Here is a 21,866-nt window from a genome sequence, read left to right on the forward strand (position 1 = left end):
CTTGCTGTGGAGCTCGGGCTCTAGGTGTGCAGGCTTCAGTAGTTGTGGCACGTGGGCTCAGTAGTTGTGGCTTGCAGGCTCTAGAGTGCAGGCTCAGTAGTTGTGGTGCACAGGCTTAAGTTGCTCCACAGCATGTGGGATCTTCCCAGACCAGGACTCGAACCTGTGTCCCTTGCGTTGGCAGGCGGATTCTTAACCACTGCGTCACCAGGGAAGTCCCTCAGCCATTACTCTTAAAATATTTTTTCTGCCCTTTTTCTCCCACCTCTTCTAGAAATCCAATTACATGTTGGACCTTTGATATTGTCCCATGAGGCTCTGTTAATTTTTTTTTTTTTTTTGCGGTACGCGGGCCTCTCACCGCCACAGCCTCTACCGTTGCAGAGTACAGGCTCTGGATTCGCAGGCTCAGCAGCCATGGCTCACAGGCACAGACACTCTGTGGCATGTGGGATCCTCCCGGACCAGGGCACGAACCCATGTCCCCTGCACTGGCAGGCGGACTCGCAACCACCGCGCCACCAGGGAAGCGCTCTGTTCATTTTTTTTGGTCTTTTTTCTCTCTGTGCTTCAACTTGTAAAGCTTCTGTGGTTGTATTTTCAATTCACTAATCTATTATTCCTCAGAGTCTAATTTTCTGTTAAGTCCATCCAGTAAAATTTCCAGAAATTATATTTTCAGTTCCAGACATTCCACTTGGTTCACTGTTCTATCTTCCACTGTGCTCATTATTATTTTTTAGATTTAATTAATTAATTTATTTTTGGCTGCATTGGGTCTTCATTGCTGCATGCAGGCTTTTCTCTAGTTGTGGCGAGTGGGGGCTACTCTTAGCTGTGGTGCGCGGGCTTCTTATTGCAGTGGCTTCTCTTGCTGTGGAACACGGGCTCTAGGAGCGTGGGCTTCAGTAGTTGTGGCTTGTGGGCTCTAGAGAGCAGGCTCAGTAGTTGTGGTGCATGGACTTAGTTGCTCTGCAGCATGTGGGATCTTCCTGGACCAGGGCTTGAACCCATGTGCCCTGCACCGGCAAGGAGATTCTTAACCACTGCGCCACCAGGGAAGTCTGTATATACTCTTTTTATCTGCGTACTTTTGCTCAGCATACTCAACCATGTTGTTTTATCAGTGGCTCATTCCTTTTAGCTGCTGACATGGATTCCATTGTAGGAATATACCACAGTTTGTTTATCTGCTCATGTGCTGATGGACATTTGGATTGTTTCCAATTTGGGGCAATTATGAATAAAGTTGCTATGAAAGTGCTTTCATGGACATAATGTTTTCTTTTCTCTGAGGTAAATAAATATCTAGGGGTAAAATCGCTAGGTGGTATGGTAGGTGTAATTTTCTTTATAAGAAACTTTCCAACAGTTTTCCAAAGTAGTTGTACCATTTTATATTTCTGCTAGCAGTACTATAAGAGTTCCAAAGCTCACAGTCTCTTCAACTCTTGGTATCGTCAATCTTTTTAATTTTAGCCATTCTTGTCGGTGTACTGTGGTATCTCATCATTGTTTAATTTGTATTTCCCTGATGATTAATGATATTGAACATCTTTTCATGTGCTTACTGGCCATTTGCATATCTTAATGTCTATGCTTTGCCTATTTTAAAATTGCATTGTCTTTTTACTGAATTGTAAGAATTGTTTACATATTCTGAATGCAAATGCTTTGTCAGATATTCATATTGCAAATATTTTTCCCCAGTCTGTGGCTTACCTTTTAATTTTCATTACAGTATGTTTTGAAGGCCAGAGATACTTAATTTAGATGAAACCCAATTTATTATTTTTTTTTAATGGTTCAAGCTTTTTGTATCCTAAGAAACCTTTGCCTTTCCCAGGGTCACAAAGATTTTCTCTTACGTTTTCTTCTATAAGTGTTACAGTTTTCACGTTTACATCTGGAGCTGTGACGTATTTTCACTCAGTTTTTTAAAAAATTTATTTATTTTTGGCTGTGTTGGGTCTTCGTTTCTGTGTGAGGGCTTTCTCTAGTTGTGGCAAGTGGGGGCCACTCTTCGTCGCGGTGCGCGGGCCTCTCACTATCACAGCCTCTCGTTGCGGAGCACAGGCTCCAGACGCGTAGGCTCAGTAGTTGTGGCTCATGGGCCTAGTTGCTCCGCGGCACGTGGGATCTTCCCAGACCAGGGCTTGAACCCGTGTCCCCTGCATTAGCAGGCAGATTCTCAACCACTGCGCCACCAGGGAAGCCCTTTACTCAATTTTTGTGTATGGTATCAAGGCTTGTTTTTAAGCCATGTACTCTTTTTTTCTAGGGCTAGATAAGGCATGGTTCTTTTGAGGTGTCTAGTGAATGCCCCCAGTGTTCAACAACGTCTCTCACGTTAACTGTAAAGAAAAACCTCTTCCCGTCCTAAATAGTCCAGCTCATAGTGAAACTGAGCAGGGCCCTGTGGGGCCCCCAGGCACGGAGGTCTTTTTTGTCCCCCATTTCTTGTAGGCAAGAATCCAGCCTCCATGACCTTTTCTGAGTTCCAAAGGGCAGATTCGAACAGTTGCTAATCAACGGAGGAGCAGTCAAGAAACCACTTGAGGCAAGATTAAAGGGACCAGAGAAGGTCATCAAGATTAGGAGACCACCTGAGATGAGACTAAAGGAGTGCAGACCCTATACACACCCAGATCTTGTCAGAGACCCCATCCTTGAACCACGGTTGTAAAACCCTCATCAAATCATCTGCGGTTGGGACACACAGTTTTTTGAGGCAGGAGCCTGCTGTGTCCCCCTGTGCCGGGCAAAGTAATAAAGCTATTCTCTTCTACTTCACCTAAAACTCTGTCTCCAAGATTCAGTTTGGCACTGGTGCACAGAGAGGCAGAGCTTTCGGTAACAACAGCTTCCCCCTTGCTCTGTCTTGTGAGTTTCACCTATGCACACACAGATTAATATCCAGAAAAGGAGTTGAGACCTCTGAACAAATGTCTTGAGCTTTTCCTCTATGTAGCCCTTTTTTCTCCATATTGTCCCTGAAATTTCCAATTGTTCTGGCTTCCTCAACTTTGTCTTCTCAACTCAGCAAGGCTGCTGGACTCTGGGTTGTGCCTCACTGCTCTGAGATCTGGAAACTACCTCCAGCAGAAAGCTGAGGGGAAGACCAGAGGGCTCAGTTCATTATTTTCTTTTCCTTCAGGGATCCTGAGCTGCCTGTTGTCCAATTTCTGCAAACGGTTGTTTCATAATATTTTGGCCTCTTTTCTGACTGCTTATAGAAGGAGGGTGAGTTCTATACCAGTGGCCCCTTCTCTGGCAAAAGCCTCTTCATCTACATTTGCATGGGCTCAAGTGTTAAATTTACCCACATAGGAAAGATTCCTCCAGCTTCAGCGACATGCCCTACTGGATTCCAATCTCAAAATGAAAAGCCTTTGGCTTTTCCTAGTCCACCTATCATGCCTAGAAAAATAACTGCATTGATGCTCTCAGCGAAAAACCAAGCCGATGACGGACAATGAGAACCAAATGGTGTTGAAGAACTCCACACACAGAGGACATGGAAGCCCAGAGGTTAGAGAAGCAGCGTCCCTGTGCCATGAACTGCATGTGAACACTGCACACACAGCAGTGAAAAGCCCCAGCACTGGAGTGAGACCCACTGGGTTTGAATTCCAGTATCCCACTTATTGGCTGCCACAACCTTAGACAATTCACTTAACCTCTCTGTGCCTCCGTTTCTCCAGGTATAAAATGGGTAATACGAGTACCCACCTCACGTGGCTAATGTGAGAAGTAAATGGTAAGGCATGTACAGGGCTTGGCACATAATGAACACTCTACAAATGTGAGTGCTAGTATTGTCACCAGACCCAAAACTGGCCAAAGCACCTTCAGAGCCTGTGGTTCTGCCCTCCAACCCAGAAGAGGCTTTACAAGGAAGACTGAAAATAGATCCTACATTTAAATAGTCTCAAAATACCTCCCCACAATTTACTTATTAAGTACTAGGGGGAAATGTTACCTTCACATTGGAGACACTCAGAGGAACCACCTTACCCAAGATGTCAGAGAATTTCACCAATACTGGGATAAACCAACATCAGGTGCCCGAGGGTCTGACACACTGAAGAGGTCACAGCATCACTTATGCAGCATCCCCACCAAAAACACACAGCCTGGATGTAATCATGAGAAAACATCAGACAAACCCAATCTAGGACATTCTACAAAGTCACTGGCCTATACTCTTCAAAAGCATCAAAGCTAAGACGACAATGAAAGGCTGAGGAACTGTTACAGAGTAAAGAGATGTGACAACTGAATCCAAAGTATGACCCTGGACCGGGAGAAAACAGCTATGAAGACAGTACTCAGGCAATTGATGAAATCTGAATACGGACTGCGGATTGACAATAACATGTTAATGTTAAACTTCCCGAGCATTAATAATTGTACCATGGTTCTAAAAGAGAACACCTGTGTTCTTAGAAAATGAATTCTGAACTATGTAGTGATTAGAGTGTAGTGATTAGAGAAGAGAAAGATCTCAGTTCCCCCACCTCCTAAGCCCCGTTGCTCTCCCTCTGAGCAGCTTCCCAGTAGGGAGCAAGCTTCTGCCTTGGCCTTGAGCACCAAGCCAGGGCGCCAGCACCAGCTTGGCAGCCAAGCCAGCCCAGCCCAGCCCAGCGAGAGGCAGAGCCATGCAGAGGCCTAACCTGTACAGTACAGACTGTATGTCCTTCAACTTCAAAGGAGAGTAGTAATGGCTAAGGTCGTTAGGGAGCGCGCTTCTTGGAAGATGCGGAGGATATGGCGAGGTGGGGTGGGAGGAGAAAAGCACTTAGGGGAAAGAGGACTGTGGGTAAGGGGAGGAGGTAGGAACGGGTCTGGCAGGTGCTGGGGCTGAAAGAAGAGCAGCAGGTGGCATCTTGCTGCAACCCACTGTCTGGTATCATGGCTGTTCTCCTTGGCCTGGGCTACAGTGCAGACTGTGGTGGCTGGAATGTCTGTAGCAAAGAAAGAGCTCAGAAACAAAGATAGGGGCACCAGGTCCAGGAGCCCGGCTGTCCTTCAAGATGCCAGGATGCCATCTTAGTCCCAGGCAAAGAAGGACCCACTGCATAATACCACTGGCAGCCATGGCCAGTGGGAGCAAGGACCCAGGAGCTCCTGGTATGGTTCAGCGGTCCACCTGCTCTGAACAGCGTCAGACAACGCCCCCCGGCCCGAGCTCTCCTTGCCCTCATGCCTCACATCACTGCTGAGCAAAATTCAGCCTGAGCCTTGTCTACGCTGGCCCGGCCCGAGAACCTCCACTGCTGGGAGAACAAGATCACTGTATAACGGCTGCACCCAGGATGCTGTCCCATCCGCAGCAGTGGTCCTTGAACTCAGGCAGGTCCTTAGCAAGACTACAGTGCTTGTTGGATGTTTCCCCGGAGATTTTTCCTATTTGGCGTATTAGTAAATTATTTAGTTTAACATATGTTGAGAAAAACAAATCAATATGTAATCTGCTAAGCAGACTGAGATGCAATTTAACATTCCTGTTTACTCTAATTTCATGTAACAGAACTGATTTTTTTTTTTTTGCCAGTAACTGATGAGATTTCTCACAGAGAATTTGGGGACAGAATTATACAAGCAGGGCTCTTGCCAGAATAAACACATTCATTTAAGTCTCCCTACACTGTGTCTGTGGGACCCCAACACCCGGCCCTCATCACCAGCCTGAGGGTGGGGCAGCGGTGGAAACAGCAGACCTGCAGTCCTCAAGCCTGCTGTCTGGAAACCCCAAGAGCAAAATCCCAGCCGGAAGGTCAGCGCATGTGTGCTGCGTGCCGTTCAAGGGAGCGCTGAGTGAGTCTCCGCTCCATGCACGGCCTAGATGGAACCACCTGCAAATATTTTAGCTCCAAACTCACTACCCAGATAGAAAAGCCTGCTCTCATGCTCTGATGCCGCTGGGGCCAAGACACAGTGTACGAGGGGCTGGCAAGAGGCTCGTGTGCGCTCCCACTGTTCTCTCTTTCCTCAGGACCGCGGCCTGGCTTGTGTCATTTAACCCAGGAGTTGTCACTGTGTTATCTTTCTGCATCATTTTTCACGTTATTAAGCGAAAATGTCTTCAAAGAAAACGGAAAAGCCCATGAAGAACACCGATGAGCTTAAGAGGCTGGAAAAGCCCACGGACTAGAACACAAGCTGGGGGGAAATAAAGCCTTTTGAGAAAGGTAAATGTGTAAAAAACGCATGTGTCCCAAACTACTGTGCACACAACTTGGTCCATGAGAGAGAACAGAGAAAAAACATGAAGCTCTTGACACCTATCACTCATTGGTGATAGGAAAAGCCACAAATCCTTGAAACCAAGTCTTTAGAAGAAATTTTAGAGCCAAGGAAAACACTGGTTGAGCACCCCAGCCTAACCCTTCCTCCCCACTCTCCCTGGGGGAGGCTGAGCCTTGCCAGCTCCTGCTTCCTCCTCCAGCAAAGTGGCTCAAGTGGAACCTGACCACAGCGCAAGATGCCCTTTAGAATGCAAAGGATGCTCTAAATCAAAGGGAACACGGTGGGGGGGGGGTCATGTCGGATAAGCCGGGGCTGCAGTAACTCAAATGAGAAGTCCTTTTCTCACAGGCAAACATGCGATTACAGGGGCTGGCAACCCCGCGGTACTAGTGCAGGAGTTCTAGAACTTGCTGAGGACTGGAGTTCTCACGGGAGAGGTTCTTTAGCAAAGCCCAACCCCACCACAGCCTGGGGCCCCAAGGGGGCTAGAGGTTTCCAGGCTTATTCTCTGTGCCCACACCCAACAGCTGTCCACAACCAAGGCTGAACCAAAAATCCAGGGATGGAAGCATCTCCACTTTGTCTACACCTGTGTGGAGTGTGGTAGACAGTCAACAGAAGCCGGTTACAAATAAGGAGCTGCTTCCCTTATTAGCTAAAAGCAAAAAGCAATGTCTCCAGAGCCACACGGCCTGGCTCTACCACTTCCTGGCTGTGTGACCTTGGGCAGGTTACTTAACCTCCCTGTGACTCAGTTTCCTTATGTACGAGAGGGAGACAATATTAGCACCCACCTCTCAGGGTGGCTGCGAGAACTAACTGGGCTACTACACGATGCCTGGCACTGAGCAGGCCCAGCAGGTCTGCCCACATCATCACACCACCTATCTCAGGAGGCACACTGCCAATAGGCTAGGGGGCTGGGAGAAGGTCACTGGGTTCCCCTTTCTTTTCCTGCAGCCCCAAAGATACAAACAGTAGACCTTCCCTGGGAGACCCCATGAGGTCTAAAAGAATGTGATGAAACTGCTTTAAAACAAAGGTTCTCAAAGAAACAATGCAAAAGGAGCCTGAGGTAGGGACTTCCCTGGCGGTCCAGTGGTTAAGACTCCGCACTTTCACTGCAGGGGCCGAGTGTTCAATCCCTGGTCAGGGAACTAAGATTCCACATGCTGCGTGGCCCGGCCAAAAAAACAAAACAAACAAACAAAAGGAGCCTGAGGTAAACACAGAACCTGACTTAATTCACCATCCTTTTTAAGTTGTAGAAAATAGGCCTGAAATTGAAAAAAGGCAGCTCTCTGGAATCCCTCCAAGCACACTGCCTTTTTTTCTGGGAGCCTCTGTCCCCACTATCTCCAGCCCCCAGAACCGATGGCCACGCTTATGATCTCCTACCTGGACCTTTGCCCTCACCACTCCCTCTGTTTCGAGAGCCCCTCACATCTCCTTCACCTCCAGTATTGTGACCAAGCAGGGCTTCCTCAGAGATGGTTCCCAAGGTCTCCTGGCAGAATCCTTCATCACTCCTCTCAAGTCTGTTCAAACATCTACAGCCCTCTCTCTTCACACTGCAATGGAATGATCTGCCAGCACGCACGCAGCCCGCTCCAGCTGTGAGTCCCTCAGGGACAGGGGACTGGGTCTCAGCTCTTCTTTGTCAAGGCCACACTTGGCACCCAGGTCCTTAACAGATCCATTCTGCTAGAGCTCACATCAGAGTCTGCATGTGACTGAGTCTACAAACTGAACAAATGTAGTTCTTAACAGGGGTGATTTTCCCCCCAAGGGACACTGGGCAATGTCTGGAGATACTTTGGGTTGTCACAACAGGGGTGGGGGAGCTACTGGCATCCAGTGGGTAGAGGCCAGGGATGCTGCTAAACATCCTACAATGCACAGGACAGCCCCCCAAAACAAAGAATTATCTGGCCCAAGATGTCAATGGTGCCAAGTTGAAAAACCCTGGGTTAGATGGATAACTTCCTAGCAGTGGAGTGATCTAAAAGAGATGCACGGACCACTTCTATGTACACATGAAGAAAAGGATAACTCTTAAGGGCCATCCCTAACTCTTAAGATTATTAACGGCGCTCCTTATAATCATATAGCACCAGGGAAACAAATTCTGTGAAACTTGCAGGTAACCTAAATACCAAGGGCCCTGGAAATCCCTCCTCACGAGTTACAGAATGGACTCATGTACGCCTCCCTGCAGCTCCGGGAGGCTCCACCTCAGAGGCTGGACCTCAGTCCCAGGGTGGGCTCGCCATCCTCACATAGCCAGGGCAAACCTTCACAAAGGCCAAGGCCAGAAAAGCGAACCTAAGATGGAATTCAAACATGCACGAAAGGACTGGTAGGTCTTTTCAAATTGATACGTTTAACGTTATCAATAGCCACAAAATAATCTGAAGTTCCAGATAATACTCTGGACATAAAGAAGAATCATTAAGAAAGAAACTCGAAATTATACAAATAGGAAAAAAAAAAGGGGGGGGGGTGTGAAGTAGCCAGGGATAGAGAGTAATAAGTGCACCCGTGGACAGGGGTGAAAAAAGGCATCGGGGGAAGTGGCTGAGAGAGACTGGGGCCTGAGGGACCCGGCTTACATCTCAGCTCTGCACCTACCAACCGGGACCTTGTGCTACACACTTTACCTGCCCACTGTCCTTGTTTGCAGAATGAAAACAACGCCTCCCTTCCAGGTTCCTGTGAAGCACTGTCAAGTGCTGAGCACAAGAGCCGGCATACTAGGGACTGAGTAAAGAGCCAGTTGCAGGAAAGTGGGCTCCAGCAGCCAGTGTTACCACCTGCTACCACAGGACCTGGGTATGTTGAAGCCAGGGACTTGGATGCAGGTTCGTCACCTGTAAATGGGTTGCCCCAGTCCACCCACTGCCCGCTCAGGGCCCACATGAGACTCCGTAGGCGAAAACACAAGAAAGGGTCAGGTGAAGGAAGGGGATTATTACTTACACCAAAGCCACCTGGTTTGAGTGTCTGCTAACTTGGAATTGGCAATCGCTATACTGTCTGGGTTACAGTTTTGTTTTTTTTTACTATTATGCAGTCTAAGAGAAGAGGGCTAAAGGTAAACATGTTGAGTAAACAAGACAGAAAGGGAAATGTTTAACCTAATTCAGAAAACAAGTTACTCAAGCACCTGTGAGATGTTCTTCAGCTGAGTTCTGAATGTGAATACTGTAATGACAATGAGGATGACATCCCCCTCCTACTATGGAGGGCCCAACATGTGCCTGACACCAATCCAGCTTCCTTACACACACCCTTCTAATCCTCAGTTCCAGAAAAATCATCACTCCCATCTTGCTGGGGAGGAAACCAAAGCTTCAAGAAATACGTGGGTTGCTCAAGGGCAGTATGTGGCAGAAGCAGAAATGAAACCCAGGTCAGATGGGTTCCAGAGCCAGGGATTCTGCTATTTTTAACCATTTGTAAAACTCCTTCAACAGGAGGAGACTTCATCTTCATGCAAACACTATACTAACTGCAGAGGATTTTAAACAGCTCATTAAAGCAGTAAAGGCTTGATAGGTTCCAATAGAGCAACACTTGAAAAACAAAGGTATCTGAAAGGCAAAAAATGCATTACAACTCAGATTGTCCCCTAATTCAGATAACTCCCTCCTGCCCTGATTTTATTCCAAATTAGTGAAGTTTTATTATAAATAAAGGCCATCACCATTATGGATAAATGCTACCAGATGAATCAGCATTTAGAAAACCGAAAACTTTCTGAAAATAAAGACCCCCTAACGGGCCTCCATGCTAATGTTGGCTGCACTCCTTTCCCCTGTGGGCACAACAGCAGCCTGGGACAGAATGCTCTTCCTGGGCCTTGGCTGGCACTCCGGGGTGGGATAGGAAAGGAAGGCGACATTATTGACCGTGTGATGGGTGCCAGGCCCAGAGATGGCACCTTCACATATGAGCTCCAGCTCCATTTCAGCCATCACTGAGTTTCGTTATTTTACCAGAAGTGAAAAGTTACCGGGAAACAGGATATTCACAAGATCTCAAAGTATTACCACCAGAGAGATAATGTATTAACTGCAAAGGGGAAAATGTACCCTATAAGGGAGAGAGCTGGAGACGTGCCCTCTCTGCCCAGTAACTGACCTTATCACTAACAGTGGGACTGATGTCACATGCCGCCTGGTGCTGTGTAACATGAAGCATGCAACACTGCTCACGCAGTGTTCTCTCTGTAAAAAAGGTTATCGCAATCTAATGGCTCCTCCAGACCAACTCAGGAAACACAGGGGTCCATGAAACGCCCAAAAACCGCAACAAGGTAACACCCAGACAACTCCAGAAGGTGGGGCACCGTCCACAACAACTGGCCAGGACTGTTCCAAAGGCAATGTCAGTAAACAACAACAAAAAACAAAAAAAACCTCGTGTGTGTGTGTGTGTGTGTGTGTGTATGTGTGCAGGGGAGATTCTTTTAGGGTGAAAGTGACTTAAAAACATAACCAGGTGCAAAGTGTGGACCTTGATTAGATCATAGTTTTTAAAAAACTCCAGCTATAAGAGACCTGTGATGTTAGGGGAAGTGTGAATATTAGATATTAAGTGATATTGCAGGGTTATAAATTTTCTTAGGTGTGATCATGAAACTGTGGTTATGGGGACTTCCCTGGTTGCGCAATGGTTAACAGTCCACCTACCAATGCAGGGGACACGGGTTCCAGCCCTAGTCCGGGAAGATCCCACATGCCACAGAACAACTAAGCCCATGTGCCAAAACTACTGAGCCTGCGCGTCTAGACCCCGCGAGCCACAACTACTGAAGCCCGCATGCCTAGAGCCCGTGCTCCACAACAAGAGAAGTCACTGCAACAAGAAGCCTGAGCACCGCAAGGAGTAGCCCCCGCTCGCCACAACTAGAGAAAGCCCGCGCGCAGCAACGAAGACCCAACATAGCCAAAAAATAACAAATAAAAAATAAATTCATTAAAAAAAAAAAGAAACTGTGGTTATGTAGACAACTATTCTTATCCTTAGGAGACTCAACTGAAGTTTTTAGGGATAAAGTGTGATGGTGGTTGCAACTTACCTTCAAATGGGTCAGCCAAAAAAAAAAAGTATAAAGAGATAAAGTAAATGTGGCAAAAGGTGAACAATTTCTGAATCGAGGTGGAGGGCAGATAGGCATTCATTGCATTATTTTCATCTTTTCTGTATACCTGACATTTTTTAAGATAAAAATTAGGATGGCGTGGGGACAGGTGATCCCAGGAAAGGTTGTCCCAACATGCCTATGTCTGTACAGAACACAAAGGGAGGCCAGTTCACCACGTGCCAGAACAGCAGGGACTCATTTGAGATTAAGATTTCAAAGCTGGGGGGCCTCCCTGGTGGCGCAGTGGTTGAGAGTCCGCCTGCCGATGCAGGGGACACGGGTTCGTGCCCCGGTCTGGGAAGATCCCACACGCCGCGGAGCGGCTGGGCCCGTGAGCCATGGCCGCTGAGCCTGCGTGTCTGGAGCCTGTGCTCTGCAACAGGAGAGGTTACAACAGTGAGAGGCCCGCATACCACAAAAAAAAAAAAAAAAAAAAAAAAAAAAGATTTCAAAGCTGGGTAGACTAGTCTGTGATGTTACTTTGGGCCTCAGGAAAAATGCTATCATTTCTCAGCACCATCAGTGTCCTCATAAAACAATGACACCTTCTCTCAGTTGGATAGTCCCCAAATCTGTAACATGAAAATAGGCAGGTAGATTTATCCAAGCTCTCAAAATGCTTGTTTTGTTAAAAAGCCAATTCTGTCTACACTTCAGCCCAGGACTCTGATGGTGCATGGTGAAGGAGGCTTGAGTCTGCTTTGCATTTACAGGTCCTGAGAGTAAATATACCCCTAATGCCAACACACACACTGGCCAATACTGACCTTTCGCTGATGGCTGGGCCACTGCCCTGTACTGGAACACACAGGGCAGCTCCAGGACTGCTCAGCTCTGCTGTGCTGTGACTTCACTGAGTCACAGACTACAGATAAAGCCACCAAAACAAGCTGCTCGGCAGGTAGAGCATGACAAAGGTCCCTCGTTTAAAGCATTTCCTTCTACTCAGACACCCGATGACTTTCAGTGACACTCCAGAAAGCCTAGAGGGGGAAGGCCCTTTAAAAGCTTGCCTCTGACTTTGTTTGGCTTTCCTTGGACACACAGGGTACCTTAGCCGAAGCCTCCGGAAAGTTCACCCCCTGAACAAGGCGATGCTGACACTGGGACATGCCAGCAGATGGCGGCTTGTATGTTTATGCAGCTTAAAGAATCAGCTATATAGATCAACTGGCACACCAACTCTCAACTGCCTGGCCAGAGACGTCTGGAGATCCCCACACAGTGAGCCGAGCACCAGGATGAGAAATCCCCGTGAGAATCAAAATCCTCTCCTGAGATATAAGAGGGTCTTCCTCCAGGTAACCCTTACTTCTAGGTAAAAAACACAGCAACCTGTAAATGGAGAAAAAGTAATTTTCTGGGTAGAAAAAGAAACATAAAAACAGTGGTCTGAGGAGTCACTGAAATCAGGATGTGAAGTGATGAAAAATACCACACAGCCTGTCTGGCAGAGAAATGGGTCCATCCTATACAACAGAGCTGGTCCAACAGGAAAATGGAATAGTGCTTGCCCCAAGAACTGGGGAGTTGTCAGAAGTGTCCGAGCCCATTGCCCTGGAGGAGGAAAGCACCGGAACGGAAAAGACTGTGACTCCAAAGAGAAGAGGGACTGTTAGTTTCAACTGCTCAGGAGAGATGACTGGTATTTAAAATGTGCTTGGGAACTTCCCTGGTGGTCCAGTGGATGAGACTCCGTGCTTCCACTGCAGGGGGGCACGGGTTCGACCCCTGGTCAGGGAACTAAGATCCCGCATGCCACGCAGCACAGCCAACTAAAAAAAAAAAAGAGAGGGAGAGAGAAAAAATATGCTTGAAGAAACCAATGATGGAATTGATATAGGATGGAGTGGCCTCATCTTAACGAACCCAGACCTCCCTCAAGGGCTGCAAGGTGAGCAGTCTTTTCATGGGAGCCTGGCACTCCTGACAGCAGCTCTGCCAGACTGAGGAACAGGCACTGTGACCAGGAAGACAGCCAAGCAGCTTGCAGGAGCAATTCCTTGAGACCACCTCCACCCCCTTTCGTTTTCCCCAATAAAGTCCATTTCAAAATGTAAAGCAGTTCCTAAGAGATTTCCTCCTCTTCCCAGCCCTGCAAAATGGAAAAGCCCCACAGTTCTATTTTAATAGAACCAACAAGTTAAAGAGAAGAAAGGTACTTCCCTGACTGGGTCTCGATCAGTGGGACTCCCCTTGGGCTGCTGTTTGCTTCTAGGTGGGAGAATAGGGCTCTCGATCCATGTCCATGCCTGTATTCAGGGCAGACACGGCTCTAGCCTTTCCAACTCTTCCCCCCATCACCCCTACTCATCACTGTCCCAGGACCTACTACCCAATGCCACAAGCTCCCTCCACATCTAGCCTTACACTGAGCAAGAAACCACTTCCTAGTTCCACCTTTGCATACGGAATATACCAACCACGGCGGGATTTGCACTCATGCTCACAGTGAAGATTAAGAAGTGACTGTGTCCCTGAAGACTCGCAGGGCCAGCACCATCACTCTGAACACATTCAACTCAGCACACTTCTCAGCGGTGAGCAACTCCGCCTGTCATAATCACATTTCCCTCTCTGAATCACAAGTATCAAACCCCAGGGAATTAGTGGGGCCATCAGCACCAATCAAACCCATGAAAATAGCCAGGGCTATGCTAAGAAATCTTAGGTCAGGGAACAACATAAAACCTAAGCCTGGAGTTCCTTTAGGGAGAAAGGAAGGCCAGCTGGAGGAGAGAAACGTGGGGAGGGGAGTGCAGACCCACGCACAATGTCTCCAACATACGGACATACAGTTCATGCACCCAAGTCAGAAGCTGATTTTCGCTAAGTCGTCACAAATTATTACTGTGGGAACAAGTGGGTATTTGCTCAGCAGGGAAAACAGCAAGGCAAGTAGAGACTAAAAAGGAGAGAAAAAGTAGCAAACATATACAGTCTGGGACTTGTTGCAAGACTTACGAAGGCCAGGCAACCAGAAAAAAAGTGGTGTCCAAGAATAGCCTCTTCAAGGTTCCCTAAAGCTTGGGAGAATTCACCCAAATAAGCCACACATCATAAACAAGCAAAGCTGCAACTCCAGCAACTGGACCCTACAAGACGCACACACACAGCTGCAGGATCCTTCCCAGATGCCAAGGAGCATACCTTCTGCAGGAACTTCCCATTCTGCCCACGTGAGCACAGTGGGGAAATTTTGAGAACAAGTCATTTTGGAAATAACACCTCTGTCAAAATAGTTATAACCCTTCCTTTCCCCGAAATGCAATCACAGGGCTACTAGGTCTCTTGTCACTTTAATAAAAGGAAGGATGTACACTAAGAAAACAAAACCCCTCAACACGTGGCACACATGACAACACGTTGGAACTTCTGGTTTTCCAGAAGGGCTATCTGGGGCTTTCTTCCCCATTATGAAGCTCTCAAGGAAGGGCCCCTGATGACTTAGCACAGGAATTCTAAGACCTCCTCAGACCCTCTGAGTCTGCTTCTCCACTAAGCTCCTAAGTTGCCCAAGTCTCATGGAAAGGAAGGATACCTGAAATATAAACAAAAGTGGGCTGGGGAAGGGAACAGCTAGGGGAGACTTGAGATGCAACTTAATTAGGAACGGTTGGGACAGAGATGGAACAGGTGAGCCTGTTCAGGAAAAGGAGAGGAAAAAGGAGATGCGGGGAAGAAGGCACTCTGGGTGGGTCCGGCTCCAACCAAAACAGAAAATTAAGCTGAGGGTGAAGGGCCGGGGCCGGGGGAAGTAGTACTGGGAACGGAATGCACGGCCTAATAAGCCAGGTATTGCAAGGTGGCAGGATCTATATGCGAACGGGATATAGTAAATCCTGAAGTGAAGGTGAAGAAAAAAGCTCAGTATCAGACTGGGGGCGAAGGGGAGGCTAAGAAGAGCCTTTAAAAGGGGGCAGAAAAGAATATGCCTCCCGGGGGTCATGGCCGTAGGCTGTTAAGTGGGGTAGCTTTAATTTGCGATGACACGGTTGCAGGGGGGCATCTCAGAAGAGAGGTGTGCGCGGGTGGGAGAAGAGTAGTAGGGGTGACCCCTGACTAGAAGCTGCCGCGATAAGGCGAGGGACCCAGGACTCTGGGTCGGGGCCAAAGATCCCCCTCGTCTGGGAATGCCCAGCCTGGGCTCGCGGGAGGAAGGCACCTTCGCCAAAGGGCCCGTGTCCCCAAGGCCTGAACTCCTCAGGCAGGAGGGTCCCCGAGGCCGGTGGGCCCGAGGCTCGCGGCACAGGGCTTCAGGAGGGCGGGGGTCCCAGACTCACGCATCAACGTGCTGAAGGCCACGACGCCGAGCAGCCCCTGCAGGAAGATGCCGAAACTGTGCATGAGCGCACCGCTCTCGCAGCGGCCCGCGCCGGACGCTACGGTGGAAGGCGGCCCACCCGGCAGTGAATGGCTCGAGTTCCCGGCAGGACCCTGCATGGCGGGCCTGGCGAGGGGCGCTGGGCGCCGCCGCCCAGCCGCCCGCCCGGCCTCGCTACCTGCGGGGCCCTCGCCACCGAGCCCAGAGCCCGGAGTCCGAGCCGGGAGCCGGTACCTCAGCCCCGCGGCCGACTCGGCGCCGCGCGTAACGCGACGTCTGAGACCGCAGCGCCTGATTGGCCAGGCCCGGCGTGAGGGCGGGCCTTGGCCGCTCCTACTCTCCCCCCCACCAGGGGCGGGGCTCCGGCCGGAGAGGGAGCGGTGTTTTGGATCCTGACCACAGGTAGGACAGACCAGGTGAGCTGGGCTGCGCAAAACGGATTGAGAGCCCAAGCCCGGACTCCGAGCTCCAGGTCGGGAGGGCAGGAGCAGGGTAGATCTGTGACGAAATTTTTTTTTTCCCTCTAAGATAAACCCCTGAAGAATTTATGAAAAAATACTTCTGGATTCCACCCCCAGATTCCGATTCAGTTGTTCTGAGACGGTGGCCAACAATCTGCATTTTCGGCAAGCAGGCTGGATTATTCTGAGGCAGGTCGTGGAGGAAAACAATCTGACTCCGCACACAAGCATATTCTTTCCAACCCAGACCTTCGGTGTCCTTGTACTTTCCTTGTTAGTACCAGTATCCTGGCCAAAGGCTTGTCTTATTAGATTCATCATTCAGGCCCCGAATCGACTTTTCCTCCCATAAACGTAATTTAAATGGTCATTTCAATCCAACTGCCTTCATTTAAAAATATACAGGGTATATGCTGTAAACACGTGGATGTAACCCCATCTTGTTCATTTTGAACGTGATTCATAAAAGAAAACCAGGTTGCTGGTATTTGTCAGTCTCCAGGGCCTCCCTCCACACACACTCACATTTATTCCCACTCAACCCTTTCTGACTCCTCAGAACCTGCTCCCTTCCTCTACTAGGGCCTTTACTCCCCATTCTGTCACCTACCCTCTGAGCTGCCTCTGGCTTTTCTCCCGACACCTCTTGTTGGTGCTCTCAGGTCCCTGACCAGGACTGCATCCACTTAATGCCAGTGTACACACAGTATTATTCCAGTAGACACTGGGGTACACTTGTTGAACAATAAATACCAAACCTAGGGAAAGTTCCCCTAAAGATAGCCATCAAGAAATTCCAATTACATAAAAGGTCAATGATATCCAAAAGCTTTCTTGGTTAACAAGAATATTAACTTGATTATCTGGAGAACACAAATGCTACTGGCTCCCTAGAGCCAATTCTCCAGCCCTTCTCTTACAATGCACTTCCACACCTCTGTGCCTTTACATGGCATTCTAGCTGCATGGAATACTGTTCCCTTTTCCCTGCTCCATGAACTGCTACTCATGCTTGAAGGCCTGCCTGACACCCCTGTCCCCACTGTGCATCCACATTACCTTGTGTGTGCTGCTCCACTAGAACTTTTCAGACTGCTAAATTAGACGGCTGTACACACCTCTCTCTCCCAGTTGAGTGTAAGCCTCCTGAGGGCAGGAACTGATTTTCTCTCAGCCTTGAATCCAACATAGTGCCTGGCGCAGAGAGCATGCAACAAAATGCTTTTTAAATTAAATTGATTTTTAATTTATAAAATTAAAAACTCTCCACAAGTATTGACCATGGGAAAATACAGAAAATCAGGTTAAGAAAATAAACAGGTAAGGAAAAATTGCATTACCGTCTTTAAGTCTAAGAAGGTCCCTTATGGGTATGTATGCTCAACAGTTACAGTCCACGTTTAGAGAGAACCAAACAATAGGATGTGTCCTTAAAGCCGAAGAGATTGTAGTTGGGCATAAGGAGATTATTAATTGCTTGAAGACACAGCTCAAGGAAAATTGCACACAGAGCTGAAAAATGAATTTTTTTGACAAAGCAGTGCTCTGCACATCCAGATGTGGAGGAACCCTAAGGCCCGTCGCTGCTGTGCCAAGGCAAATGTAAAGAACAAGAAGCAGTCTTCAGCGATCGGGGCAGAGTCCTCGGTGCCGGGAGCAAGCTCACTATGGGAAGTTCTGCTCTTCCTACCTTTTCTGAACGGCAATTAAAAAGTACCCAGATCCAGAGGGGAAAGGATCAGACAGAAGGATGGGGGGAGAATTCTGGAAAGGTTAATTTTATTGAAGCAGGAAGGAACTTTCTCCTCCATTCAGAGATGATTCTCTGAGGTCCCACTGGAAACAGTTTTGAAGGATTTACTCTGGTCAAGATGCCTTCTTTGCTGTCAAAGGAAGTTAAATATACCTTAAGACCTGTTTTAATTTTCTCACGACCACTTAAAACTGTCATAACATACCACACGTTTATATACACTCTTATTTACAAACCAAAAAAAAAAAAAAAACCCATGCAAAATATTCATCCAAAATAGTTATTTTTTAATCCCTTGAAGTTATACCATCAAACTTGATGGAAGTTATTTTAATAGGTATTCTTGTGCATATTTCTCCTTAAGTATACTTTATCCTCAATGCATAACTTTTAAAATTAAGAGAAAAACAGTAAGCAGGAAGGATACAACGCAATATGCATTTCAGTTTGTTCCAAACAAGCAGCTTAAAAAAAAAAAAAAAAAAAAGGACAACATACATTAAAGTGCATCAGTTCCAATGAGTTAGTATTAGAAAAGGGCCTAAGGACAGTGCTGGAACCAGCCAGGAGTCCCACACTGGCAGGCCTCTGATTGTCTTCAGAGAATAGTCAACAGAAAAAAAAAAAAGGAAGAGGAAAAAAACGAGCACTTAAAAATCTCAAGAGAAACATTCAAAGTACACTTCCCAAGAGACTTCTTGCAAAAGGAGATAAGTTTTAATTTTGTCTAAACTTTGTAACCTCCCTCAGTCATCTGCTTTGTGACTTGATTTGCCCCAAGAGCCTACCTTCATCCTTTCAACACTATTTGCTCACGCTCACATCCACTCTACCAAGTTAGGCATGCAGTTAGATAAACGAAAACATGTAGAAACCCGTAGGACTGAGTTCCCACGCATCCTGAGAACAGGCACACCTATTAGCAATGGTAGCTTCATGTCACTAGCCAGTGTCATCCTTTGCCTCCAGAAATAGTCGGAGACCCTTGCCTCCCACAGCTTTAACTCCATTACTGCTGGAGTTAAAGACATGTCCGGCAAGGCTGTGGCTTGTTTCCCTTTAAGACAGTCCTTTGCGATAGGCCACGGCACCAGAACAGACCCAAATGGTGTGTCAGGTCAGAAAAGACATAAAGGAATGGAGTTTTAGGCCTACTTCTCCATTCCTCCAACCCCCACTCCTGGTTCTGCTGGTTCTTGCAAAAATCTAAGACTTCTGAAACCCTAGAACGAAGAAAATCGATCTCCAGTGCACTTATGGCCCACCACCTTCTACACCTTCACCCCTAAGGCTGCCCTCAGAAACAGAACTACCTGTGAAATCTGGTACAAGTACAGAGGAGATCCCAGGTGAGCAGGCTTGGAACCAGATCCATTTGGACTGGGCTTGGAGGTTAGAACTCTCCTGCCAAAACTCCAAGTCCATAGGTGACTTATTTAGATAAATTCAAATTTCCAAAGCATATACATCCTGACACAATGGGAGGGAATCATCAAAATTCACTAGCAAAACATTGTAAAGTGAATAAAATCAAGGAAGAGTTATACGTGCATGAAAGTGATTGATTTCTTTTTGGTTTTGCAGGAGGCTCTGTCCTACAGGGTTTCCGAGCCAGCACCATGACCATGACACATGGTTACTTTGGGTGGACCCAAGACCAAAGACATTCAAATTTTTAAAGGGGGTACCCAGTCCCTACTGAGAGTTATACTCCATTTGCTAGTGCTCCCTTCTCCTTCATCTTCGAAAGGCCAACTGATAACACAGAACACTTTTGAACTTACACACACACACACACACACACACAAAACATCCCCAATATACAGGACCAAAGTTCAAACTTGGTGTGTGTTTCCACTGCCGAGGCTATGCTCCTAACAGCTCTCTCAGAGTATCTGTGGGCATCAATCAAACCAGCACATGGTGTCTTAAATAAATGTCTTTGGTGACAGGCACCAAGTAAACAGAAGTGCCTATGATAGTTTTCCCAATGTCCCCATTTAGTTAAATCTTACCTACAGTTCCCTGATGTTCTGTGTGTGCCCCAGAAATACTTTCTGGCTTGGGGGAGGGGATGGTTCTGAGTACTATCCAACCTGAGGCCTCCTAAAGCTTTTACTCTGTATTCAGTTATGGTATTAGTGACTGAATTGGTACAAGAGAACAAGTAAAATGTATTCAAGTCCTCAGGAAGCTTTGGTCCAATGCCCTCTCTCTCTCAGTGAGAAAAATTTTACTTCCAGGAGAAGGAGCATATAAAGGTCAAGTTCTGAACTGGTTTTCTATGACTGCCTCTATCGTAATTCAATAAATATTTACCCAAGAAGCCCATCCCTTCCAGAGGTTGGTAACTATCCTTCCCTGACCTCTTATATCTATAATGTAGATGCTGGGAGCCACCTACAACGCTAAAGAAAGGCAGATAGGACGAAAGCTCCCATTAGTGCATTTCCTGCATTAGCCACCACAGTTCTGCTTCAACGGAGAGGAATGGAGGTGGTTTACAAATGAAAACAGCACAGTCCCCAGAAGCCCACAAAATATAGTCAAAATGTCACAGCAAATCTTCGCATGCAGTAAAAGGTTTCCCTAACACACCAACACTACAATAAGAGGCTTATACCGGTCAGTCAGCTTCAAGGTCCAGGAGCATGATACAATCCATTCACCTGTTTCCAAGCTTGTCAATTCAGGATCAAAAATGGATCCTGGGGCTTCCCTGGTGGCGCAGTGGTTGAGAGTCCGCCTGCCGATGCAGGGGACACGGGTTCGTGCCCCGGTCTGGGAAGATCCCACATGCCGCGGAGCGGCTGGGCCCGTGAGCCATGGCCGCTGAGCCTGCGCGTCCGGAGCCTGTGCTCCACAGCGGGAGGGGCCGCAGTAGTGAGAGGCCCGCGTACGGCAAAAAAAAAAAAAAAAAAAATGGATCCTGGAAAACTTCGTGACCTTAGGGAGGCTATGGAGCCAGCTGAAGGTGAAATTTAGACAAATGCAGTCCCTCCTAATGTACCTCGCACAGATTTAAGAGGTTGGTATCTTTAAAAACCAAAGTTCATATACCTATTGCAACATAACAAACATTTTACCCCAACATGGTGAGCGGTTATCAGGCTGAATATATGTTTTAGAATCACGACAATCAGACTGTCACTGCTGGCCAGTCCAGCTCCAGCCACATTATGAGGCAAATGGAGTCTAAAGTTTATACTTAAAAAAAAAAAAAAAAAGCCCTGTGCCAAATTCCCAAACAATTATCCTCTCTTCTGTGACAGCCAGGGATAGGGACTGGGGGTATATAATACTTCTTTAATGTAGTTGCCTGATAAACTATTATCTTGGTATGAGAATGCAAAAAATAGGAAGTAGGTAGGAATAGTAAGTAGGAAACCCTACTTACTTGTCTAATTTAGAGTCAGCTTCTCTCTGGGAGAAAGCTGAGCTTGAATAATCATGGCATAAATAGACAAGCTGGCTGGGGCCCGACTCTACCTGATCAGAGACTACTACTTAGGGGCTTGTGTTTCATCCTGCAGGGGCTTTGCCCCCTCACCTGTGAAGGGAGGTGTTTTAAATTCTATGGTTTCTGAAGAAGTCAAGAGAGAGACAATATAACATATTCACTGTTGCATTTGGTAAATTCTCTCTTATAGAAAATCTCATTTTCCTAAATAAGACAACAATGTTAATTAGTTCCAGACTTCTTTTGTTTCATTGATCTTCTTCAAGGAACTCTTTGCCTTAGTGCCTTGACTGCTGAGCTCTCAGGAAATTTTATTATGCAAGATACCCGCCTCCCCCACCCCCACCCCCACCCCCCTCCCGCCGAAACTCTATCTACTTTATGCTAACTGTTCCCAAGCATCATATATATGCTTCTCTTCCAGGGGCATAGAATGAATCAAAACTTTAAAAACTATATCTCCAATA

The 21,866-nt window shown here is 47.3% G+C and overlaps 1 protein-coding gene across 7 annotated transcripts in view; it reads right to left on the reverse strand.

Annotated features, from left to right (window-relative positions):
* STIMATE (STIM activating enhancer) overlaps positions 1 to 16,089 on the reverse strand; it is a 55,803-nt gene extending 39,714 nt beyond the window's left edge. For 5 of the 7 annotated variants that reach the window (XR_016394732.1, XR_016394734.1, XR_016394731.1 and 2 more), the window contains exon 1: positions 15,685 to 16,076. Coding sequence is in view for 3 of the 7 variants with exons in the window: in XM_030762374.2 (XP_030618234.1) it covers positions 15,685 to 15,844 (160 nt within the window). In the remaining 4 variants the exon portion in view is untranslated. Of the gene's footprint in view, positions 1 to 15,684 lie in introns of all 7 variants that reach the window. The other 2 variants (XM_030762375.2, XM_089919465.1) reach the window with 2 other exon arrangements.
* Positions 16,090 to 21,866: the final 5,777 nt, after the last annotated feature.

This window comes from Delphinapterus leucas, chromosome 10, assembly GCF_059928025.1.
Source record: "Delphinapterus leucas isolate spDelLeu-1000000601 "Yukka" chromosome 10, BTC_Dleu_Yukka2, whole genome shotgun sequence".
NCBI lineage: Eukaryota > Metazoa > Chordata > Mammalia > Artiodactyla > Monodontidae > Delphinapterus > Delphinapterus leucas.